Here is a 27407-nt window from a genome sequence, read left to right as displayed (position 1 = left end):
ATGATGTTGGATCTTCCCCCACATTTGAAACTATTGGTACTAACTATAATATCTTATTTTGAATTGCTTCAACTAGATAAATATAATCTGGGCCAAAGTTACTAAATGGATCACTTCTAATTATTTTACTTCTTCGTTCTATTTTTTTCATCATTATTACTTTCTTCAAGTTCTTCATCAATATTTTGATCAATCCTGTGATTATTTTCACTTTGGTAGGCTACTTATTTTTATCTAATTTACTTTTACAAGAGATTTTAAAAAGTTCAGTATCTCTAGATTCCATTATTATATTAGAATTTCAATCCAGAACTTACATGATTTACTATTTTGTGAATATTTTACAAACACACTTGGTGGTTTTAGGAACTAATTTATTTTTTTTAGGAACTGGAAGTCTAACATATGCAAAGGAACCCCATACTTCAAGAAAATTCAATATGGTTTTTTATAAAACCAAAGTTTATAAGGGGTCTAATCATTCTATTTATATGGAAAAAGTTTAGGCTCTAGAGGGATTTGGTGTTGCTCATTTTTTACAAGAGATGCTTACTTATAAATCCGACTATACAACTGTTGCAATAAGAGAATGGTTTGGAAATGCACCAATTTGGCCACTATAAGTGGATAAAATAATTTCTTCCACTTCTGAATCCCAAATGATTCAATTAGGAGTCAATACACAAAGATTTAGGATCATTTCTTTAATTTGCTGTCCACTTCTAAATTCATAACCTTCGCGGTAGCTTCATCGATGTTACCTACCAATAAAAAGCTTGATCCCTAGACAATCTTGTTTTTTTTCCAACCTGAATAAATAAAGAAGCCATTGCGATTGTTGGAAAGAATATGCCTACGAAAGGCACAAAAATAGAACATAAGTTGAAAAGTCTCGGATATTAGCCTGTTCACGAGTTTAAGATATATATATATATAAAGCTTCACCCCATAATTTGATGGCAAAGAAGAAGAAAATAACACAACATTCACCATTTCTACCAAAATTATACTTTTTCTTTCTGCCTGTACATTTTTTTGAGGAGCATAACGAATAGTCACTTGATGAATAATACCATCATTTTCTAAAAATTCATTGAAATCCTTTGATTGATATTCTCATCTCCTATCCTCTCACTTCTTAAAATTTTAATTTTCTTACTATGCTATGAAAATTTTGAAGTTTTTGAAAGCCTCATCTTTATATCTAAGCAACTAAACATAAACATATCTAGAAAAATCATCAATACGTGTATTAAAATAATTTTTCTCACCTCAAGTTAGAATATTATTCAAGTCACATTTATCACTATGTATGAGTTATGAAAGTGCACAAACTTCACATTATTCAGTAGATAATTTATCAGTAGATAATTTATCGTAATTAGAAATAAATCCTTATTTAACCAAAAATATAATAAAAACAAAGTTAATATATCCTTTCTACTATGCTACACATTACAAGAAGTCATAACATAAGAAAAATGACTAATTCACTGAATTCACTAAATTAAGTTTAACCATTCCATGTAACCCTTGCTAACAAACACACTATTTTTGGTCAAAATGAATTGTCTGACCATTTTAAGACCGTTCTTGTACAACACGAATCCCAACACAAGATTTATCCAAATATCCGGTATATCGAATACATTAATATCCGATACATAGAATATATATATATATATATATATATATAAGAAGATGCTTGGGTGAGCCCATTAGCTCACAGGAAAAACAGAGCCCAACGGCCCAGATTGAATCTGGGCCGATATGATGATCACGAATGTCCAGTAGTGTCTTGATTTTAATTTTTTTTCTACAAATCCAAATCACTTGAAATCTGGAGAGTTTGTACATAAAAAATAGGTGAATCTTTAAAAAAATCAAAAAAATATTTTACATGAAATAAATTGATCAAAATAATCCCAAAAAGTTTCAAGGATATTTTGGTCAATTAGTTTTCACGAATTATTTTTTTTATATTTTTATTAGGTGCGACTTGATGAAAAAAACACACAAAATTTTAAGTGATTTAGATTTGTAGAAAAATAATTAAAATTCAAAGACTACCAGACTTCTGTGATCGTCAGATCAACTCAGATTCAATCTAGGCCGTTGGACTCATTTTTTCATGTGAACTAGTGGACTTACCCAAGCTTTTTCTATATATAAATTTAAACATAAAAATTCAAATGATGATGATGATGATGATGATAATAATAGTAGTAATAATACTAATAATAATAAGAATAAAATACAATTATGTACATCAACAAGAGGCCAATTCGGACTAAAGCTGCTCGAAGTAGGCCAAAATGGATGCAACAAAGCTTTGCATGGCTTCAATCTAGGCCAAAAATATGAAAACGCCAGCCTCTTCAGCCAAAAGCAAGCTGCCGAAGTGAAGTGAAGTGAAATTGATAACATTGATTTCCACCCATTTGAAGCGAAGTGAATTTGATAACATTGATTTCCACCCATTTGGTTTTAATGTATCCTATCCCACCTTATTTCCATATCATGAGTACTTTAACTTACTATTTTTCATTGTTTGCCCATGAAAAGGACTAGGCAATTAAAGAAAACTCCTCATTATGTACTTGTGATTATTTATTACCTTAATTACCTTGACAAAATAAAATTTATAGTAAACGTATCGAATCTGAAAGTTATTCTTTAGATATGCAACAAGAAATAACTAATCTAAATGACCTTGCCAGTAATCATGTGGCAGCTTAGATACATCCATGAGCAACAATATAACATACCCCAAACTAAGAAAATACAAATCTGAGTAATTTAATTTTGTCTTGTTTTCTCTTAAAATCTAATTTTTCTAACCACCAAATACCAACAAATTGACGTTTAATGCTTCATACCACACATAGATATTTGTACTTCATCGGCTCTAGTGAAGTATGATCACACGGGACCCAAAAGTTCATGAAAGTTTCAAGCATATAATTAATGTCCAAGACCTTCAGCCCAAAAATATGTCACCAAAAATCCATGCTGTACAATTACCATATGGAGATGCAATGATGTTACCTGCCTCTCTTTTAATACAATGGCAGGATGCCGGCCATAACCAATGCATTTGAATTCAAAATCTATGTTAAAACATTCCCATATCTTTCTTCTCCGTTTCAACAAATTTGTGTAGTTGTCGGCTCCTTCAAACAAAAAAAGAACTCTAAGAACCCTTCTTGTATGTATATCGACGTCATGAAACCAACAGATTCTTAGGCTACTCAAGGGCTCAAATCCAGCAAAACCGCCTGTAATATCCACAAAAGGCTCACACACACACAAAAGTAGCCATCTCTGTGGTTATTTGCTATTCTTACTTCAGGTAATCCCAACAGGCATTTAGCCTCTGCCTCTGTTTACTTCGTTCCATCCACACAAAATCAAAAGATTCAAAGTTCCTAAACCTCGACACTTTGTTCCATGTCCATGTCCATGAAGTCCAAATCCTGACATTGAGAATTTTTAGCACATATTGAAGTCCTAGACCCAGAATCCATACCCATTTTTACACCCAAATCATTGCTTAGAAACCCAGGCTCAAACTCTTCATCATCACTGTCAATGTTTCTTGGGGTGAACCTGTTTTGATAACTTCTGCGCCTCAAAAGGAAAACATTAAAATAATAACTCACTATCTCTTCCTTGCTTTTGGCAGAGAAGCAAGCAGATGCTTGACACCAAAAGCTGTTATCAAGAGAAGATGAATTCAATCTCACAAGAGCCTTGAATCTCTGTTCTTCTCTTTCTGTCCAAAAGGTCGAAACTTCTTCACCCATATCATAGAACCTCCAGTTGAAGAAGGCCGAACCCAATTCTGCCCTCAATCTCTGTCTTTTCTCAGATATATGGCTCCTAATGCACTCAACAGATCCAGGAAGGTAGCATGAACACATAAGGGCCCTGCCTTTTCCTATACTCTCTCTCTCTGTCACTACATTGGAGCCTTTAAAAGGCCAAATTTGTCTACCCAACCATTTTGAATCGTCAGAAAAGCCTGATTCACCGAGTGAAACTTTGCGTTTCACATCTACCCTGTCAGGAACTTGGGCTTGGAAGTAGGGCCCAACTGGGACCAGCTTTCTCGAAAATCGGTCAATAGATAATGGATTTTCCTTAGACAATGGGCTCAATGAATCCAAGGGGTGGTTCTCAATGAAAATGTGGTCAACTTTGTTATTATTAGGGACACGACATTTACTTGGAGAAGAAGCGAGAAGAGAGAGCCGATTGTTTTGTAGGGCAAGAAGCCTCTGGCTGCTCCTCACAAGGTCCTCATACATAGAGGGGTGCACTCTTTGCCTCCTCTGCAGGGCAAGCGTTAAGATCCTCGTTGTCAACAAGGAAGTAAAAATGGAAAAAAAAGAAAGAGAGATGCAAAGCGGCGGAGATCTACAAATGCAGTTTCAAACTAAAAGAACTCAATTTAGAAGTATTGGTGATTCAAAAAATAAGTAATTAGTTAAGAGTTGAATGGATAGATCAATTACAGTTTTTTCTGTTTTTTTTATATTGTTACAGTTTTAGATCTAAAACATGAATAGAACAGAAATTAACAATCTTCTGAAAATGCATAAAATTTCTTACCTAACTTCCTCACAAATCATTGTAAAACTACAAGATAATAAAAACTTCTAAAAGAATTTAACCTAGAATCCATCTCCATTATTAGTCTATTCCAATTTAGTGTAGGTGATCATGAACTTATCAAATTCAAATACACAGTCATGAGTTCCATTCAGAATCTTTCAATTAGTTCCAACATCACCATGGAGATTGGCTTCTTAGCACCCAGCTCCACCCCTCAAAGCATAAGGAGAGATAAAAACCCAACATCCAAATTATTAAAATGAAGTAGATTCTTATCATTGACAAACATTGCAGAAAAGGCTCAAATCACACTTAGCTCCTTCATGCAACATATGCTTACCATACAAGTTGAAAAGTGACAATTTCAGGAAATACGACAATAGAGCTTGGTTTAGTCATAAAGGCTATACCCCATCAAGTTCATGATGCAGACCACTTTCCAATGGCATAATTTTTCACCCAGATGCCTGTTTAGAGCCAATCAAAGCTTAAGTTGAAGATTTCTTTGAGAACTGTACTCTTATATCCATTGGTTTTCATGTTACAGACTTTCGGGTTTCATAACATGGCTTAAAGCCTGGTGGAAAATTCAGCAACAAATTTTATTTTCCGGAGTGTATTAGGTTTCTTCTTTCCATTATTGAGTCCTATAAACCCCAGGGTAAGAACCTCAACAATCTTTTAGAATCTTCTACAAGATTGTGACCCTCATAAATTAAAAAAATTGAGTCCTTAACATTGTAGTAAGTTGCTTCTTTCCTTGTTTCCAAGTTAGTTTCCGAAGTCTGCTTAAGAGTTTAAAAACATTCATTCCATGTTTTGTAAGCATCAAATTTCCTAAAACTATATAGGAAATATTTACTTAGGTTTGGAAGAATCTAGAAGATTAGGAAGTTCAGGAAAGTAGAGAGAGAGTTCAAGTCCAAGCTAAATCAAATAAAGACGTATTCTTTATTTTTTAAGTTGTTGACGGTTAAATCAAATAAAGACGTATTCAAGCCTGTATAAATACCAATGGAGACCTACAGCCAAATAAATCATATTGAATAATAACATTTGGGTTTGTAGTGAGAGGCTACATATAGAGGAGAGATTCCTTGACTCTTTTTGGTAGACAGAGATTCCACAAATCTACCCTAGGTATGAGAGAGTCTCCTCTTTTCTTCTTTTGGGGGAGAGATTCCCCAAAACCTTAGCTTGTTGTCTGCCAAGCCATTGCCTGGTGGTTTCTAAAACAATGACAAGGCCAAGCATTATGGCAAAACACTTCTTCCAGTGGACAGATCCACACTGCGCCTTTCCCCCCTCTCTTCCCCTAAAAAAAAAGCCCTTTTCTCGTTTTTCTCTCCTCTGGCTGACTGCGCATGAAACAATAACAAGGTCAGGATGATGGTGAGGCTACCCCCCCCCCAACCCTACAAAAAAAAAAGCCCTTTTCTCTTTTTTCTCTCTGGTTGCCTGGGCATGGATAGCATTTTAAATAATAAGGTACCTACACCTTCAAGGTCAAGAATAAGAACATTATTTTGAAACCTTTGAATGAGGTAAAGTCTCCTACAAAGACCAAGGCAGCCAAAGATTTGTCTCAAGCATCTTTCAGAAGAAAGCCAAGAGAATGGGGTAATCATGCACTTATTGGGAGAGACATCAAGTCTGGTCAGCATCTATCCGAATATGGGTGTCTTGCAGAGGTCCAGAAGATTCTCTCAGACTTCTTTGATTTGGTTCCAGATTAGTTCCCCATCAGGATGCTCCAAACGAGAGAATCCAACATGTTATAGATCTCATTCCTGGAGCTGCCCTTCTGAACAATTCCACTCACTGCAGAGTCCCACGGAGCATGAAAGCTTCCCAGCAGATTGAAGAGTTGTCGACCAAGGGATTCATTCACGAGAACACAACCAAATACACAATACCTGCCCAGTTCACTCCCAAAAAGGACAATGCAATGGTTGGAAAACACGATGACATGGTTGTGTTCATCAAAATTCCCCCATTGACAGTATTGGTCCTTTTCTTGAGATGTTCTCAAAAGAGTTAATATGCTCATCAGATGAGGTACCATCTAAACTATTGAGCACATCACTGGAAAGGATTGAAAGAAACACATGATTCAAGGCAAGACACATTCAAACTTGCTTCAAAACTCAAGGACAAGTTTACTATAATCGAGGAAGAATGATACTGACTGCTTTCCAGAGGCATAAAGTTATACTTGGATATCCATCTGAAAGTATTCAAACTTTTAACCACAGATCTCTGTGGAAACCACATTCCTTATCTGTATGGGTTGTTAGTAATTCAGCCATTTTGGGCTTCAAATCATGTGTCTACTAGAAAAACCATTGAGGAATTTTATTTTCTAAGTTTGCTAGGTTTCTTATTTCCATTATTAAGTCATAGAAACCCTAGGGGGGAGAATAGGCAATCTTCTAGAAGATTGTGGTCTCCATAGATTACAAAGTTAAGAATCTTTAAAATTTTAGGCAAGTTGTTCATTTCCTTGTTTGCTTTGAGTTAGTTTTCCCAATGTTGTTTGGAGTCTAAAAAGATTCTTTCCATGTTTTGCAACGGTCTAGTTTCATAAGACCATAAAGGAACTAGAAACCATTTTTGAAAGAATATGGAAGATTAAAACGTTTAGGAAAATAGAGCTAGCATAAGTCCGAAGCTAAGTCAAATAAAGAGGGATCCAAACCTCTACGAGTACCATTTAGGCCTATAGCCAAATAAATCAAGTACTAAATTTTGAGTTGCTTAAATGTGGTGAGAGACCCACCTTCAGAGCAAATATCTTCAACTCTTTTTTGTAGAGAGAATGATTCGACAACTGTTTTTCGTAGAAAGAATGATTAAACTCTAGCATACGTTTGTGAAAGTCTCCCCTATATGTTGGAGTTAAAGCCTTCCAAGGCCTAGAACCCACCATTCTGTGAAGGTTCTTAGTCAGAGTGGGACTGACACAATACCATAACTCCTTGACTTGCCAAATCTTTGCATTCTGGGACTCAAAGAGACGTAAAACCCCAAATCATGAGGAATGAGTGTTTAAGGGGTCTTTTGGATTGAGAGATCTTTGAGCTTCCTCTATTTAAAGTATACCTCATGATTGTGTGTGTCGGGCCATGAGTGTTGTTTATATATGGGTACGAGAATGTTGTTGCTCGAGAACCAGTATGAGAATAAGCCCTGTTGAGAAGACTAGGCTTTAAGAGGACAGAAGCCATTATCCTTGACCTCAAGCCTTCTCACAGCATGTGCATATATAGTTGCAAATGCGAAGCCGCTCTCTCTCAAGGCAAATCTGCTTGAGAGAGTTATGTGCATATACTAAGAGAAAAAAACCTCCGCATCTGCAAGACTACATGTCCTTGGTGTGCACTTGCAATCTCCTATAAATATGGAGTCCGACCATCTATCTACTTGACTTTGACAAGCCAAACATGGACCCTGAAAAAGTCTGTGGAACATGGGTCTTGTTTGGTTAATATGAGAAAAATGACCTGGGATTCTGGATCTAGCCAAGTGAAGTACCCAAATCCATTTCTTGAAGGATCCTGATTTCCCTTAGTATATTTGTCTAAGATGCCAAACTGATTCAAAATGATAGAGAACTGTTAAAAATGTATTTTTAGCAATTTTTGAGAATTTTCTAGAGGCAAGAAAGGATGTTTTGGAATTGTTTGACAAAATCTCAATTGAGGACAGCCACACGTGGTGCCCAATTGGCCAATGGGTGCCACATGGCCACCATGTGGCTGCCAAATCCAGCATGCAGCTGACATGTGGGTGACATAAGCAGCCCTAGGGTGGCATGTATTTCAGTTGGTGTTTGTAGTGAACATACTTTAGACATGTAAGTTTGTATTAAAGACTTAAGGTGAATTTTGGCACGGGTATTGCCATGTAGGACCAAGATTTTTCGCCACAATTTATGGAGAATTGTCCAATTACAAATCAAGGTTTTCAAACCCCTTTCTATGCGGAAAATTTTGTGTCCACAGGAGTACCACGACATATAGTTGGAAAAAAGCTTTGATGATGATGATGACGAGTATTATGACATAAACATTTGTCCAATGAGAACACGTGTGTTACGACACATCTGAGAGACAGATATGGCTTTGAATTTCAAAGATTGAGAAAGTGTAGCGAAATGAGGGGCATACCCATCCTATGGTTATTCTTTCTCACAATTTCAAAAAAAACCATGGGAATTTTTGGCATCAACGTTTACTTTGATTGAATTTCAATTTATATGTTATGAAGGGAAATTTGGAGTTGAATTAGGGTTAGAAGGAATAAGAGTGTGAGAAATCTCATCCAGGCATATGACAACCATTGTGTGAGATAAAGAGCTAGGATATTAGCTTTCTCTCACCCCTTGGTGCCTTTCATCTATGGTCCAAAATGAATCAAATGAAGCTTCCACATTAGAACTCCCATATAAGACTTCAAACCCTAACTTTCCTCATAACTAAGTGAGATTGGAGAAGACCTGGAGAGCCATGCCACCCATTCTTGAGCTCTAAGAGAGACAAAAACTAAGAGAGAAAGGGAGAGAGAGAGAGGCACACCCCCGTCTCTCCTTGGAGCCTAACATTGGAGGACCATCAAACTTCAAGGATGTCTTCAATCTCACCTCCTTCAGCCTTCTTTCTTGCTGTAAATCCATTAACAACAGCAAGATATATGATCCTTTATCCCCTCATTTAAATTTCTTGCCCATTCCGTGATTAACTAGTTTGCCCATATGCCTAGTTCATTATACTTGATATTGGCATAGTTTTACCATGGGTTCTAAGTTTATTTAGCTGAAATTTTCTAAGCATTATCGTGATATAACAGCAAGGGAAACATCTTCCTATGGTGTCCTTGGAACCCTATTTCTGCTAGCTCTCACTAGGTCAAAATCATGACACATACGCTAATATTTGCACACTCTAGCTCTCTCTCTCTCTCTCTCTCTCTCTCTCTCTTTCTCTCTCTCTCTCTCTCATTCCCACACATTGATATCAACAGTCCGCTTTTTGAATGAGAATTTCAATTACTTGGGTAAACTTAGTGTGGATTAAAGCTTCTTAATACAAGCTTCCCTTGAATTATTATTTTGGCCCTATGATCTTCCACTATAGGTAGTGGACATAACAAGAGATGTATTTTAAGTCCTTGATGGTAAACCGGGTAAAATGAGATTGAAATCGGCTTCCCATGAATATAGATTAATGTGCACACATTTAGTTTTGCATGTGTTAATGGAGATTGAGTTTGCATGAATTTTGGAATCTAAGTGTATTTATCAATTCATGAAATGAATATCATCATCATCATCATCATCATTTTAGCCTCGTCCCAATTAATTGGGATTGGTTACATGAATCCTGGTTCTCCAATCTGCTCTATTAAAGGCCATATCCTTAGTGAGGCCATAAGTTCCCATATCTTTTCGGACTACTTTCAACCATGTCCTTTTGGGCCTTCCCCTTGCCCTTTTCAGTCCTTCCACTTAAACTAATTTGCCCTTTTCAGTCCTTCCACTTGGTCGGCGCCACACCTGGCCAACCCACCTAAGTCTACTCTCTCTCATTTTATCACCTATTGATGCCACACCTAAATTTTCTCAAATAGATTTATTGCAAATTCTATCCCTTCTTGTCTTCCCACTCATCTATCTCAACATCCTCATCTCCACTACACTCATTCTATAGGTCTATTGTTTTTTGTCCGCCCAGCATTCCACCCCATAGAGCAAAGCTGGTCTCATCGTTGTCCTATAGAACTTGCCCTTCAGCCTCATTGTTATGAGGCGATCACATTAAATTTCAATTTCACATCTCCACTTCGCCCACCCAGCTCAAATTATGTGTGCGACATCTCCTTCGATCTCTTTATTTTCCTAGATTATCGACCCAAGATATCAAAAGTGCGGTCTTTTTTGTATTTCATGGCCGTCAATCTTAACTACTTCCTCGTCTCTACTCCTATTATTATTAATTTGCACTCCATATACTCTGTTTTAATCCGACTAATTTTAAAACCTTTGGATTCTAGAGCATCCCTCCAAAGTTCTAACTTTGTGTTGATGTCGTTTTAGGTCTCATCAATCAAAACTATGTCATCTGCGAACAACATGCATCACGATACCTCATCCTGTAGGTGCCTAATTAAGTTATCCATAACTAAGACAAAGAGGTAAGGGCTCAATGCTAACCCTTGATGTAGACCTATTGTCACTGAAAACTCACTCGTCTCTCTACTAGTTGTTCGTACACTAATAACCTCTCCATCGTACATATCTCTCACCACGCCAATGTAGTGTCTAGAGACGCCTTCCAACACTTGTCAAATCAAATCTCGAGGTACTCTATCATAAGCTTTATCTAGATCAATAAAGACCATGTGGAGGTCTTTTGTCTTCGCCCTAAACTTCTCAATCAGTTGCCTAAGTAGGAAAATAGCCTTAGTTGTTGACCTTCCTAGCATAAAAAGAAATTGGTTTTCAGATACACTTGTTTCATGCCTTAATCGTTGCTCAATGACTCTTTTCCAAAGCTTCATAGTATGGCTCATAAGCTTGATCCCTCGATAGTTTCCACAATTCTGTATGTCTCATTTATTCTTGTAAATAGGTACCACAATACTTTTTCTCCATTTGTCTGGCATTTTCATTGTTTTCAACACCTTGTTGAACAACTTTGCCAACCAGTCAATGCCAATTTCCCCCATGCACTTTCAAACCTCTATCAGGATACCATCTGGTCCTAAAGCCTTTCCTATCTTCATCCTTTTCAAAGCTTCTTTCACTTTCGACATCCTAATCCTACAAATGTATCTAGGAACTCATCATGAATTATACCAATAGTCCCTTCAACGATTATGTTCCCATTTTGTTCGTCATTTAATAATTTTTTAAAATAGACTCTCCACCTTTTGTTGACCTCATCATCCTTTACCAAGACCCTTTGATCCTCACTCTTAATGCATTTAATATGGTTTAGATCCCTACATTTTTTCTCTCTTATTTTTGCTAATTTAAAGATATCTTTTTCACCTTCTCTTGTTCCCAATTTATTGTATATATTATCATATGCCTTAGGTTTAGTTTTACTTACTATTTGTTTAGCATTTTTCTTAGCATTTTTATATTCTTCTAAGTTTTGATCGTTTCTATTACACTGCCAAGTTTTATAGCATGATTGCTTTTTGCTAATGAACTTCTGAACCACATCATTCCACCACTAAGTTTCCTTATCGAAGTTTCTTTTCCCTCTAGATTCTCCTAAAACTTCTTTTGCCACTTTGTGATGCATTAAGGCATCTCATTCCATATTATAATGACATCATGCTCAAAGTTCTATTTCCCTTCTTCAACTAATTTATCCCTAAATAAGTCGATTTTCTCATTTTAAAATTCCACCACCTAATTCTTGGACGCTCATTACTTTCACCCCTTCTCCTTCTTTATGCAGACGTCCATGACCACGAGCCTATGTTGGGTAGTCAAACTCAAACTCTGTCAACTAATTCATGAGTTGAATATATGTGGCTGAAATTGCATATAAGGGACATTGTATTGTACTTTCTCAGTCTCTACGGTGTCCATTTGAGTGGGAGTTTTGTTGGACAAAATTGAAGTAATGCATATGCAATCTTGAGCATTTGTAATGGTCCTTATGTGAGGAAGCTTGAATGTATTGCTGTAATTTGGTCTAGGGTCTTTTTACCTCAAGTGTTTTGTATTCAAGTGAATGAAAAATTTTAATTGTTGTTTCCTTGGACTTGGCTTTAAACCAATGTTTTAAAATGCAGGATGAGGCCAAAAGCGGTGGGGGGGCCGATGCGGCGATGCAGCTCGATGCGGTCCGGATGCGGGTGCATCGCGACGATGCAGTCAATAAAAGTAAAAACATTCTAAAAAATCTAAAAAAAAAGGTTATTGCATAGAAAAAAAGATGGAGGTGATATATGTGATAGTAGGTATTTTAGTTTAATGATTAACTCCAAAATTATTAGCTTTTGGAGATTCGGTATCCACTATCCCCAATTTTAGTGCCCAATTTCTTCACGGCTCTGAAACCCCCAATTTCTTGTCACAAATTCACCTAAACTTCCCCAAATCAACAATCAAAAGGTTCTAATCAATATCCAAGTATCAAACAATCCCCAAATCCAAGATCCTAATGAAAAAACATTTCCGCCTAAATTTTTTTTTTCCTCGATTTGATCCCAAAAAAGCCACGAAAGTGGCTGTAAATGATCATTTAGGGGGTTTAATACCCTCCCAAAAAGGCCATTTTGCCCCCCCAATTTTTGATGGTCGAAAAGACCATTTTGCCCCTCCTCGAGGGGCACAATCGAAATTTTTTTTGCAGAAAACGATGCAGCTCTGATGCGATGTGGCTCTGATGCAGCGCATATGCAGCCGCTTAACTCAAAATCGCATATGCGGTCTGTGCAGATGCAGTGCCCACCGCATACCGCATGATGCAACAACATATGCGGCAATGCGGCCGCATTTTAAAACACTGCTTTAAACAACAACCTAAGGTTCCTTTGGAGGAGAGATTCCCCATAACTCTAGCATATTTGGAGGTTCTCCCTATGTAAGCTTGCGCTTCTTATTCATTTCTTCTTGTGCTTTTGAGTGGCATTTACCAATCCAAGATTTTTTCATTCAAATTCTTCACCTTATTCATCCTCAAGTCAACCCCTCCCAAGCCCTAAATACATAGCCTTCCTCCTTACCCATCCCTTATACTCCTCCACCCTCCAACCCTATTTTGGTCCCAATCTCAAATCGATCCCTGGAAAACCAGACTTCAAACTTGTTGGACCTGAAAATTTCCAGCAAGATTCACCTCCAACAAAACCATTAAAACCCTCAAAGTTTTGGACAAACCGCCGAGAACACCAACAAACCAAACTGCTTGCTACCTCAAGCTTCAAATCATCCTCATGTATTTATATTAGAAGCCCTTATCCAATCCTGGAACAAAGAAATTATTTCTATGATTGTTTCAAACCCTAAAAAAATCAAACCAGACTCCTAACCTTGTTGGCCACATTTAACCCAAGATTTCCCAACCCAAACCGTTCTCTCTAGGCCATTCACATATGTTGCATTCGTTCAGAGGCCAAGTCCCCCTTGGTCCTATATCAATCTGCTTCCATGATGCCCCAATGAAATTGTTGATGATTGCTTTCTTGTTCATGTCTATTTACCCTAGGCCATAATGCCAATGATCTAATCATCTTTAGTTAAAAGTTTAACCAACTTGTGTCTATCATTGAAGTGCACGCTTCACCTTCGACTCATCGTGGGCTTGAAAAAAACTCTGACACGGGAAACATTTATTTCAACTCCTCATCAATCGAGAAAACCTTGCTTAGTAGGTTCTTAGAATGCACCTTATTGAACTTTCCTTCTATATATCTAAGATTGTCACTATTTGATACAAGGCTTACACCTCAACTTTGCCAACCACTTGATAAGAAAACCATTTCATTTCCAAGCTGAAATTCTTGAAAACTTTAATGCTTCCAATCCTACTCACACTGATCAAATTATGCCTAAGCTCTTAGCTCAATCACAGGAGCTCTATTTTTAAACTCTCATCCAGCAACTCCAATACCATAGAGGTGCTCTATTTTTAAGCTCCCATCCAGCAACATCAATACCATAGAAAGACTTCAAAGGGCTTTCTACGATGATCTGACCTAAACTAAAGATGCCGTCACCTACTTAAATGAGCACCTTTTTTGTAAATCAATATTTGAAGGTGGATTTGATCTTAAGCAAGTCAAGGGCATAAATGTATCCATACCACCCAAGATTGGATAGGACATGGAAATTGAAGGCCATATCTCGTGTGTAAAACTAACGAGGAGAAGGTAATTTTGGATATGTCACATTTGGAAATGAAGAATTGTTTGTGCTGGACCATGGGCTTTGAGAGGTGTGCACAAACATACACCCATCATCATCATACGAGCCTTGTCCAAACTATTTGGGACAGCTACACGAATCTTGCTCCACCCATTTCACTCTGCCAAAGACCATACACTTAATTAAACTATAAGTCATCATATCTTTTCTCACTACTTCCATCTATGTTCTTTAAGGCTTTATCCTTGGCCTTTTAAAGCCATCCACTTGAACCAAATTACCCCACCTAACCAGTGGTGTCCTAGGTCAACGTTGCACATGACCAAACGACCTAAGTCTAATTTATCTCATTTTATCGCCTATTGGAGCTACCCCTAAATTTCCTCGATTGTATTCATTCGAAATTCTATCCTTCCTTGTCTTGCCACTCATCCATCTCAACATCCTCATCTTAGCAACACTCTTTCTATGGATATGTTATTTCTTGACTGCCCAACATTCCATACCACAAAGCATGGTTGGTCTTACATCAGTCTTATAGAACTTTTCCTCTAGTTTCATTGGCATGATACAATCACATAAGACTTCAGAAGCACATCTCCACCTTGTCTACCCATCTCTAATTCTATGAGCAAAATCTTTCTCAATCTTTCCTTTCTATTGGATTATCGACCCAAGATATAAAAAATAATTTCTTATAGGTACGTCTTGGCCATCAATCTTAAATTCTTAACTAATTCCTCATTTATGCTTCTATTATTATTATACTTGCATTCCATATATTTTATCTTAGTCCCACTAATTTTAAAACCTTTAGCTTCTAAAGCATTCCTCAAAATTTCTACCTTTATGTTTACGCCCTCTCTAGCCTCCTCAATCAAAATTGTCATACACAAACAACATACACCATAGGACGTCCTCGTATAGATGGCTAGTTAACTAATCAATAACAAAAGAAAAGAGATATCGGCTCAACACTGAGCCTTGATGTAGGACTATTGTCACTAAAAACTCACTTGTCTTTCTACTAGTTATCCTCACATTAGTTAGTGCTCCGTCATACATATCATAACCACATCAATATCTCCTCTTGAGACTCCTTCCTTTTCCAGCACCCTCCAAATTATCTCTCTGGGTACCCTATCATATGTTTTCTCTAAATCAATAAAGACCATGTAGAAGTTTTTTCCTTCTCCCTAAACTTCTCAATCAATTGCCTAAGTAAGAAAGTAGCCTCAATGGTTGATCTCCTTAGCATAAATCTGAACTAATATTATGATACTCGTTTCACACCTTAGTCATAGCTCAATCACTCTCTCCCACAGTTTCATAGTGTGGCTCATGAGTTCCATCCCTCCATAATTCATACAACTTTGTATCTCTCCTTTGTTCTTATAAATAAGTACCATAGTACTTCTCCTCCATTCATCTGGTATTTTCTTTGTTATCAAAATATGTCAAACTCTCCAAGGCACTTCCAAACCTCTATTAGTATAAAGTTTGATCATAAAGTATGACCATTCATCTGGTCATAAAGTTTGTCCTACTTTAATCTTTCTCAAAGCTTCTTTCACTTTAGATATTCTAATCTTACAAAAGTATCTATGACCTCCAACCTCATTTATTTCAATGGTTACTCCTAACGATGAGCTCCCAAAATGGTAGTCATTTAACAATTTCTGAAAATAAATTCTCCACATTTCATTGACCTCGTCATCCTTCACAAACACAATCTCAACCTCACTCTTAATGCATTTAACATGATCTAGGTCCCTACACTTCCTCTCTCTCATTTTTGCTAGTTTGTAGACATCTGTTTCACCTCTCATGTCCCCAATTTATTGTATAGATTATCATATGCCTTAAACTTAACTTTACTATTTTCTTAAAATTCCTCTTGCCATTGCTATATTTTCTAAATTCTGATAATTTCTTATCATTTCCGTTCCCTTGCACAAGAAACACCCATACATTAAAGGAAATAACCAAAGTGAGATTGGGAATGGACCGGACTGTGATATATATAGGATGAAATCATAAAAAGCTTGGGTATGGAAGGCTCTTTAAAATTTCTAGTTTCTATTATGGGGCTTCATGGTAACTCCCATCACCAAGTGGAAGGCTAATTAAAGTGTGGTGCTCCTATTTGTTGATTCCTCATGGAGGTCGAAGAGAGGATACCACCACTTGGGTACCAAATGACTATAGAAAAAAATCATCGAAAAGGTACATGAACTCATTAAGAAACATGGACCCACAGAATCTTAAGGCATTATGAGAGAACAGACCAGCATCAAGGTTTACTTGGGTAGCTTTCCTCTATTAGTTCTCAACTACTATTACAACTCAAAGATGGGGTAAACATTGTTGCAATAGATGTTTTTTATGCAGATGGGATATTGAGAACCACAATCATCTATTTATAAGATGCGCTTTCAAAAGTGAGATCTGGAAAACAATTATACAAAAATTCAGCATCTGACCAATGATAAATGCTAACCTTCAAAGGCTTATCACATATTTGCTCAAGAGGAAGTAAAATAACAAACCCATACTCGAGCCTTAGAAAACCTCACTTTTAATACTAGTTTAGGTAAGTTGGCAAGAAAGAAATTGATGAGCCTATGACAGTACATCCTCCCATATCCATATGGTGATTCAAGAAACATTTATAGAAGATTATAAATTACTTACCAGAAGCAAAATCCCTATACCAAGAAATAAGAGGGAAAGAGGCATCTTAAGAGACGGAATTGCCACCACAGAAGGTATGAGAGGGAGAAAGGGATTGTGTGTGAGAGAGGATGGCTGTGAAAAAGGAAATGCATAAAATAGCATCATGTGAGCAAAATCCTCCCACCAAGAATTAAGAGGGAAAGAACCATCAGTGAGAGACGGAGTTGCCACCACAAAATACATAAGAGGTAGAAAAGGAGTGTGGTGCACATGAAACATTAAGGCGCACAGGCATGCACACAGACACACACAACCCGCTCTCACACACTCTCTCTCTCTCTCTCTCTCTCTCTCTCTCTCACACACACACACACACACACACACAGGCAACTAGTCGCTTGGTTGCATACAACTTATTAGGCCATTATGGATTTAGTCCTTCAAACATTGTGTTTATAGCAGTAATACGAAAGGGTGGATCCACCAAAACTTGAGCTAAATTAGTCGCCTTGGGGGGAGGGGGGGAGGGAGAAAACTCTAGCAACAATGAATTTTGCATGCATTTCAAAATTCTATGGAAACTGCAACCAGTTGTGGCACTGTCTATGTGGAAACTAAATGGCATTGTCATCAGGTGCGTCAAAGAACTCTTCACAAAGGATCTATTGAAGGAGCTTCACCAATAATTGAATTGAAATCTAATTATAAACTTTATGAGCAAAAGATTCAGTCTTTCAACAAAGCAAAAAGCAGCCTAACAAATGGTTTGTATGTGAAGACTGAAATAATCAAGCTACAATATTATGCATTGAGAAAAGCACTAGAAGAGATATTTACAAAGGCATGGAATATATATGCACTATGTTGAATGAAAAATTTCGTGAAGAATATCTATTTAAGAAATGCCAGGTCTCATACACCAAGACTCACAGTCTTGGTCACTCATTTGTGCTCCTTTTGACTCGGCCATCTATCCTAGGAGAAGTTTGAATGCCAATTCGAATGTGCTCCATTCAGCTGAGACCAAAGTTCAGACCACATCTAGCAGGACCCAAATTCATTATAGGCTCAGCGCCATTAGCACAACCAAATCCAAGGAAGACAAGAACCTTGAGGATGTAGGTCGCCACTAAACTAACTGAGCAGGAAACTCCAGGCAAATTTTGACCAAAACTCAATATATGGGACCTCAAGTTAGTATCGTGGAGTACTAGATTTGGATATCTTCCAATCGTGATGCCATTTTCCACGTCAAAACTCCAATTTTTGGGTTCACTACTTAGTTCAGATAGCACTATGACAAAATCAGAAACACATTAAATGGCTAAATATGCAACAAAATGATAAAATTGTATATGATTAATTCAGGTCTTCTTTCTTGTTAACTTTAGGTTCACTAAATAATAGAAAGTTTTGAACACAAAGAACTAATTAGGGTCCATAATTTGGAAATGTAAGGACTCAAAGATGAATTGAGATGTAATCTAAAGATTTGTAGCGAACCACTGATTCATCTTCTATCTCCAATTAAATGATGCATATGAAGAGAATGTGAGGAATCATCCCAAAGATTTACTCTAGATGCAGAGGAACCATGTATAGCTTCAAGTCACGATCTTCTGATTGCATCCATTCACATGTAACTATGTTGAATTGAAGGCAAATAGTGCCACATAAATTCTGTTTCAAGCACCTATTTTCCAAAGTATCAGCCCTTCCAAAAAAAAACCAAGAGGCATGACTTTCATGATCAAAGACTTGTGTTTGTCCTCCGAGTTGCACAGGATTACCTAGGAAATCTGAGAGGGCTTTATTGTTAAAGGGAATACCTTTAAACCCACATGTCATGCCCTATTAATTCCTAGTATACTAAATCTTGTCAAGTTGAGACTTGTGCTCCATGTTACATCACTAAAGCAAGTCATTTTACAAAGAAAATAACTATTTTAAACTAAACTTATACATCCTTATCCAACTGGAGAGGTTATTAGTTGTTTTAACCCCAGAACAAGCAATCTAACTCTCATTTAATTTTGCATGGACCAATTCTCAAGGGAATCCAATCATGCAAGGCCACATTTTCTGAATAATTCATTTTCATAGCATGATTTAACAAGTGGAATCAGAGCTACGTCAGTTAATAATAGCATTCCAATATGGAAAAAGACAAAACTATCATTGGAATTCAAATATATAATAAACAAACCAAACATGTGTATTAAACAAGAGGAAATTTTCTTTCCAAGCACTGAGTATAAAAAGAAGGAAGAATAAAGAGAGAGACATTCCAGGACTACCTGAGCAAAAGAGTCTCCACTGCCCGAGTATTCTTCTCTTTTAAGAAGAAAAGCCTTACGAGCTAAAATGCATTGAGCCCTATACTTCTCCACAATGGGATTACCCTTTCCTGACTCATCCAATCCAATTTTAGGATCCCCAGGATATTTAGCAACACCTTTCAGCCACTTCAACATGAGAATTAGAGGTTCCCTCTTCCATGTAGGAGAACATATGTTCCCATCCACTTTTTCATCCTCACTGTCGACATAAATCACAGAAATATTCAAATTTTCTCCACGTTGCTTTGATGGGGCTTCATGCTTGGGCCCATTACAATCTAATTTCGGAGAAGCATACGCGCTTTGCTTTGATGGAGTTCGAAGCTCCTTCCCATTGCAATCTAATTCACAAGAAGCATGCATCCCATTTTTCTTATGCATGTTTCCATGAACAAGGGCCTCTAAACAGTTCTTAAAGTCCAATCCATGCGCCTCCATCCACCGATCCATGAAGCTTAAATATTTTGCATATACCAACTTAATCGGAGCCCCACAAGAAGATTCAAAGCACAATTCATCTGCAACTGAACTCCATGCACAACTTTTTGATACTGAATCATACCCACCTTTTTTCCACACCACCAGAAATAGGCTGTAGAGATCAATCGATCTCCCATCTCCAACCATTGGAGGGAAAGGCCTACCTTCCTTCTCTTGTGAACCTTTTGCACCAACTTTCAGAATCTGATTAAACAAGACTTTAATCTTGCCCTTACTGAGCAAATCTTCGTCAGAATTGCCGACAATATCCATGTGAACACCTTCGATCTAATTGCTAGGAAGGGTTTCAACGCGATTTGAGCGAGACCCATCTATACAATAAGCCATGGAAACACAACCCAACTAGTCCAAATTTGAATTCAAAATTTGCAAATTTTGGGTTTTATTAGGACATTGTTAGAGCTCAACTTTAAAGACCAAAGAAGCTGCAGGGACATGATATTGGAATCCCTGAAAGAAAGGACATGATATTGCAATCCCTGAAAGAAATTAGAGTTTTAGATTGATTAACGGTGAAAACTTACAGGTGGGCCATCTTCAATTTACGCATAGGACTTGTTTTCAAGCGTTTTCTCCCGCCCTTTTCTGCGTGCGACATTTGCCAAACGACGGGGCATTAAGTACAAGCCCTAAAAATTGTTGGCTTTAGGGGGGATCGGAAAGAAAATTTCAGCAAGGGCATTTATTTCTTGCCCTAATTATTTTTACCCTTGTGCTTCGGAAAAGTACTTTCTTGGGCCTTTTTCCATTGAGAAAGAGAGGGAGAGTTGTCCAGGCTTTATTGGTTCAAGGGCCAAGCTTCCAAACCCTAAAATTGGCGAGGGGCTATGACAACCCTAATTTATAAAAGGGGTTTTGAATCGCGTTAGGTTGGGTTGGGTTACTCACGAGGATGGGTCCTTGGGGAATTCGTGTATGTAAAGGAAATCCTGATTTTTCTTTGAAATTGTAATTTAAAGATCATTTAAAGAGATTTTAGGTTTATTTTCATGAAAAGAAATCATATATTATCTAGCAAGTTAATATGAAAGGTGCATAATGTAATCAATATATATGGGAACGGTATATACAATATCTTGTATTTTATAGTAAGTCTAGGTATAGTATAGGTATCTGTGAGTTATTTTATTCTTGTCATCTGTATTTCTTTATATAATGCAAATTTGTATATTCATATTGATTAATAGACTCTGAGTCTCTTAAGACAAACTCAAGTTTGTTACCCTGTTATTACTTGATCCTATATGTTTTGGTCTGTGAGCTGTTAAGGTCTGCGAGCAGTTGAATCTATCTCGGATATGCACCGAGTTTTATTGGCTCTTCCGAGTGTCATTCTATTTTCTCAGTTGACTAGACTGTTTTTAATCTTTGAAAAAGATTCAAAGCTTTTTTTTTTTTTTTCTAATGCTCGATCCTATCTGTTCTTATCCGCTACTGGCCCATTATGTTTTTTTAGATGTGTCAACTGTTTTCCAGTTTCTGGTGTAGATCTTCCAGTGTTATTTTATGATTTATTGAGCATCTTTTGTGCTTGCAAAGAGCATTCTGGAAGACTAAATCTAAGTTCCCTTCGGTCGTTTTGTTGTTGTTTGGGCAATCAAGTCATTCACAAATCATTGTCATTGCTATCCATTGTTGTTTGGTGTTGGCTCTTGGCTTTTATTTTATTTTGTCTGATTGTTGTTTCTCTCTATACATCCGTAGGTATCGTCATCCTAGTACCCATCTTCAACCTTCAATTTCCGTCTCCCTAATACCTTGTGGTACCCATTGTATTAATGCTTGTCTTGGATATGGAAGACCGATAGTGCCTGTGATATGTCTCTAGGAACTAAGCATAAAAAAAGTTTGAGGCATTTGATTTGGAAAGATTACAATGCAAAAGTGGTTTACTTAGTGGATGCAGCGGACATCTAGAGGTTTGCAAAGTCGAAGAAGGAGCTGGATTTTAGGATTTATGTGGAATCAATATCGTATCTACTGATCCAACTTCTAAATATCCGACTTCTTGTTTCTGTTACTTATGGTTCAAACACTAATTGCTCTCTCTCTCATAGCATCTTGAGTTTGAGGGGAAGTGTGAAAGGAAAGTATATATTGTCGATCTGGTTAATATGGAAGGTGTATAATGTAATCAATATATATGGGAAAGGCAGATACAATATCTTATATTTTATAGTAAGTCTAGGTGTAGTATAAGTGTGTGATTTATTTCTATTCTTGTTATTTGTATTTGTCTGTATAAGGCAAGCTTGTATATTCATATTGATTAATGGACACTGAGTCTCTTCAGAGAAACCTGAGACTTCTTCATATGGTATCAAAGCCTGATTCATCTTCACTATGTCAATTCATGATCTGTTATTACTCGATCCTATCCCTATCTATCATTACTCGATCTTCAAAGAAACCTGAGACCTTTCACAATTTGACATAATCTCTCAATCTTTATCCTTTAAGTTACAAATCTTTGTAAAGATTGTTGAAGATCTTGTAATTATTTTGTATATCATGTTATATATAGAAAGTGTAGTATTTCATATGTATATTAATTATTGCACTATGTCTTGCTATGCAAGTTACCTCTATGAAGAATCCAATGGAATTGATCCCCAACCTGCTCCAACCAACATCAAAGAAACCCAACACTGGAAGATAAACAATGCAATGATTGTCTCATGGATCCTAAGTTTTGTGGATGTCAATATTAGAACGCCAATAAGAGGGTTTTTCACTATGAAAGAAATATGAAAACATTTAAAAACAATTACTAGCAATCAAATCTTGCAAGGCGATTCTAAATTGAATATGATATGTTTACCTATGGACAGGGGGATAATGATTATTAAAAGTCATAACCTCAGGTTGCAATGAAATTACTTCGTTGGGAGGTCCCTTATGCAACCTAAATTTTCTTCATCGATCTCCTACGCCTTTATATGCTGATAATATGAGCGTCATTTGTATTGCTTCCAATCTAGTGTTCTATAAGCACACAAAGCATATAGAAGCTGATTGCAAATTCATTCGTGAAAAAATAAATGGCCGGAGAAATTACACTCTCACACATGGCCTCACCACAACAGCTAGCAAATATTTTTATCAATAAAATAACTCGAGCTCATCATCTCATTGACATAATGATGTTGTTCAACCAATTTGAGGGGGAATGTAGAGATTGTTGAAGATAATATGATTATTTTGTGTGCCATCTCAAATATAGAAAGTTTAGTATTTCATATGTATATTATGTATTATACTATATCTTGTTGTGCAATATAACTTGCTATATAAATCACCCTTGATTGTATATATACATGTTGATAATAGCGAATGAATACAAGTTTTTCCCTCTACATATTTACGTGTTTAACACATCTAAAGTAAATCAAATCTAGCTTGATTTACAAATCTTCTTGGACTGCCAAACATGTGGTAAGCTCTCTTTTCTCCTCTCGTACATAGCTCCCTAATAACCATTCCCTATGTATCTCTTTTCTGTTCTCTCTCTCATTTTCCCTACCCTCTCTCCTTAACTCTATAACCCTCTCTCTCTCCCTACCACTCCACAAACCCTCTAACTCCTCTCTCCCCATCATACGAATGTCAACTCTACCACCAGGCTCCCTCAAAAGTTGTAGTAAGACTGGGTTTTCAAGCCCTTAAACAAGGCCCTCAGTTGTTAGAACCGAAGTCACCTCGGTCACCCGCAAAGGAAGAAGCTTGGCACGATTTTCTTTATGTTTATACTCGAAAATGCGAGCAAGGAACTTCTCCCCGGCTTTGGTTTCAGGTGCAAACAAATCAAAGAGTTGGAAGAGTACGGGTCCCGTCAAATTACGCTCCGAGGGAGAATCGGGTCCTAAGACTTTATCCCTCTCAAATCGCCGACAAAGTTGCTTCCCTCCTGTCTCGACCTTGGAACCCAACAAAGGATTTGAAAGTAAAAATGACATTTTAGAAGAAGCGATTTAGAAAGAGAACAAAGGAGGAGAACCACAAGTACGCAACTAAACTAGGAAAGTAAGAATGTGCGAGAGTAAATAATCCAACTACATGATGCAAAAAAAATAAGAAAGTAAAAAGCATAGAGATTACTAAGTATAAGGTACTTTCTAAACTAAGCATGCATAGCATAAAATGATAGAGAGAGATGATTAAAGATAAGAGAGAGTGGATATGAAGGAGAAAGGAGAAGATATCCCTATCGACGAGACAAAGAGATTTGAGCACAAGATGAGAATAAAAATAATAATACAGTATAGAAGGGAACAAAACGGGAGAAAAGGAGATAGAAAACTAATACTAACAGATAGCTTGCAAGGAGAGCAATAAAAATAGATATAGAAGAAAGAAGGGAAGAGTATTAGAAAGAGTGCTAAAATAAATAAGATAGGGAGAAGTAGAGAGTGGATATCGATAGTAAAGAAAAAGAGGTGAATGCTTGATTGGGAAAGTGAAGAAGAAGGCAAGATCTACACCGTCAAGTGAACAAAACCGAAAAAGAAGCAAGTGCAATGAAATAAAAGAAATAAATGAAACAAGAAAAGAGAAAACAACCATGTAATGAAAGAGATAAAAGGTTGGAATGAGAGGAAAGAACCTATGCTATCAAATGGAGAAAGCTAAGAATAGGTATAACTGTAACAAACTAAGAAAATAAGTGCTTATGATAGAAAAAGAAAATAAATCTATATTAAAGAAGATGGGAGAAGGGAGAGATCTACATTATCAAGTGGGTAATAAGGGAAAAGAGAAACAAACACAACAAATTAATAAGTGTAATAAAGAAAAGAGAAATAATCCAATAATAAAAGAGATGAGAGATTAGGTAAGAGAAGAAGATCTATATTACTAAATAGAGGAAACAAGGAAAAGAAGTAAATACAAAATTCCAAATGAAATAAATACCATCAACAAAAGAAAATAATCATGTAATAAAGAAGATGAAAGAGGAACGTGAGGATTAATTATAACTAATCTATGAGTAATAAATACTACAATAAATAGAGAATAAGAGAAGATAAATAACTCAATTAGAGGAAAAATAAGTAAAAATGTATAAAAATAACCAAAAGAGAAATAAATGCAGGGGCTGTAAGAAGGGAAAAGGGAAAGTTAAATCACAAAATGAAGAACAAAGAAGAAAATCATAGCTAACAAATGAATATAAATACCAGGAAAATAATGAAAGAGGGGAGAAAACACGTTTAGGCCCCTAGGCTTATAGCCGAGAGTTGGCGTCATTTCAGAACAATTGGTTACACAGTCAATCCTGAACTTTTTGGTTTTTATCAGGGCAAGTAGAAATAAGGGGAAGAGGGCATGGAAGATCTGCTTATTCGAACCGCCTTCGATGGATAATGTAGCTTGATGGAGTTTATAGTTTTAGTTTTGGATTGAGGGATTTGGATGGTATAGAGATTGCTTAATTGGGTTCACCTTTGAGCTTTTCTTTCAACCTCAAGTTTTTTATTAAGACTAAGGGGATTTGGGCATAATCTAGGCTCAAAATCCTTGAAAGTCCGGACCTTTAAAATGAGGTAAAAAGAGCTATTTATAGGCAAGATGGACCTAAGACACCCTGTAGGTCGGTTTTGAGTGATTTTCAGACCATCAGAGTTCTGTCAACATTTGGATTGGCACCGGCTCTAGTGGAAATGGTGCCATGTCGTTAATGTAGTAATAATGATGGCCAACAAACATTTACTACTCATTAATGCGATTGATACGGCCCTATCAATGTTTGGCAACATTGGCAATGGCGTCGATGACATTCTAACTGCCTTCAAATCTTCTTTCAAACACGTGTCGCGCTTTGGTGACTCTGGTATGGATCTGATGGACCAATCACAACTTGAAGCTATTCCGACTTGCGGTGGTAGTATTTGGAATGTCGTCATGTACCAGCTGGCCCGCTGCCTTGGTTGTACCTTCGTTTGATCATCGACATATAGAAAGTTAAAATCTATAGGTCGTATGACTTTTAACATGTCAGTACGAGTCTGCCATGTTAGTGCGTATGTATGGACCGACATGTTAGCAAGTCATCTCAGTCTTATCCGCTAGGCTGTTTCCCACCTGGTGCAGGTCTTCGGGCCTGATGCTAGTTGGAGTGGAGCCGACAGCACTGCCGTCAGACTTCTGGTCATTTTTGAAGCTTAAAGGTGGCATGGAGCTAGGCGTCGATGGGACTGGTGCGGGCACCACTGCGAATGGCTCCAGACTCCTGGTCTTTCGGGCCGCATGTTCAGTGACTGGAGTGCCTTCGGACTTTTGGTAGGGCTTTGGTGGCCGTTGGGGCAACATCATAGGCTTCCTTCTGAAATGCTTCATGGTCAGGTCGCTCTGAGTCTATCTTGCCTTGTCCCACCTCTTGGTACCTTTGGTCCCACTAGGGCAATGAAGATTTGGTGGAGGTTAGGTTTACTAAAAAGGGATTCTAATGGGATGAATGGTTTAAAATATCCGAGTGGTCTGCCTGGGACATTTCAACATATCCATAACTTCTCCAGTCAAAATCAGGGTGTTTACAGTTGCCCCTCTTTGTCACTTGTGCCTCACTCGAGCAGTGAGACACAAAGCGGTAAAGTAGACCCCTGCAGTAAACAAAGTTGGGTGGAGGAGAGAATCTGGGCTTTTCATCCACGAAGTCCCATCGTCAAGAGAGGGGCCCATGGTGCTTGGTGGTCTCATTTAGGACCTGGTGGTTAGCTTAGCTCAATGTGTGGGGCAACGCAAGTTGGTCGCTTCTGGAATCATCGCTTGGGACCTGGAGGTTAGCATAGCCCATCGTGCGGGGCGCCGTAGGTTTGTCACTTTCGTTTGTAGGTCGTAGCCTAGTGTACCGCTTCCTCAAGGATTTAGAGCCAAAATCATCTTGGATGGAATGTAGTAGTTGAGATGAGAGGTGAAATCTCGACTAAATAGACCATAGATGGCCTCATATCCCAGGTGTGTTCTTAGGGTTGTCTAAGGCTGGTGATGGCTTAGGAATTAGGAGTTTTTCTTTTTATTTTTTGGCTTTGATGGGGGGAAAAGGGATGGTAAGCAGTTTCTACTTACCGTAGTTATTTCCTGTTAGATCGAGTGACTATGAATGCATAATGATCAAGATTATCGGGGCCATTCCGACTCCTTTATTTTCGAAAATCATTTTTCAGAGCAAGAAAGTTTGAAATCAAGGGGAAAGGTTTTAGAACAAATGCTAACGCCGGGTTACGATTTGAACAAGAATGATTAAAGTTTTTGAAATGACAAACATAGTCAAGGGTTTTTATGAAATTCTAGACAGGGTCGCCCCTGCACTAGATTTTTGGATTTTTAGAAGAGAGATATTTTGAAAAGCTGGAAATAGACTTGGAACATCATGCGGTGATGGACGAGGT

General features: G+C 37.3%; 1 protein-coding gene across 3 annotated transcripts; it reads right to left on the bottom strand.

The window, feature by feature from the left end:
- Window positions 1-624: 624 nt before the first annotated feature.
- LOC18422970 (AT-rich interactive domain-containing protein 2) lies at window positions 625-20637 on the bottom strand. 3 transcript variants are annotated; one of them, XM_088871692.1, is made up of 2 exons: window positions 19477-20637; window positions 625-853 (listed from the first exon to the last, which is right to left on the bottom strand). In XM_088871692.1, exons 1-2 carry the CDS (start codon window positions 20269-20271, stop codon window positions 758-760), a joined length of 891 nt encoding a protein of 296 aa, XP_088727818.1. In that variant the 5' UTR covers window positions 20272-20637; the 3' UTR covers window positions 625-757. The 3 variants fall into 3 exon arrangements, with proteins under 3 accessions (XP_088727818.1, XP_011625927.2, XP_088727817.1); XM_011627625.3 differs by lacking the exon at window positions 625-853 and adding an exon at window positions 2623-4334; XM_088871691.1 differs by lacking the exon at window positions 625-853 and adding an exon at window positions 5637-5975.
- Between the last annotated feature and the right edge of the window lie 6770 nt (window positions 20638-27407).

This window comes from Amborella trichopoda, chromosome 7 (genome assembly GCF_054954075.1).
Source record: "Amborella trichopoda isolate Santa Cruz 75 chromosome 7, AtrichopodaSantaCruz75HAP2 v2.0, whole genome shotgun sequence".
In the NCBI taxonomy this organism is placed as follows: domain Eukaryota; kingdom Viridiplantae; phylum Streptophyta; class Magnoliopsida; order Amborellales; family Amborellaceae; genus Amborella; species Amborella trichopoda.
The sequence above is the reverse complement of the archived record's forward strand: the minus strand, read 5'-3'. Positions and strand labels throughout refer to the sequence as shown.

Excerpts from the sequence above, each read along its gene's own strand:
- LOC18422970 (XM_011627625.3), bottom strand. The coding sequence starts at position 20,271 with ATGGATATTGTCGGCAATTCTGACGAAGATTTGCTCAGTAAGGGCAAG. Across the intron at positions 4,335-19,476 it reads GTGGAGACTCTTTTGCTCAG|AGGAGGCAAAGAGTGCACCC; the intron begins GTAGTCCTGGAA and ends CTTGCCCTGCAG.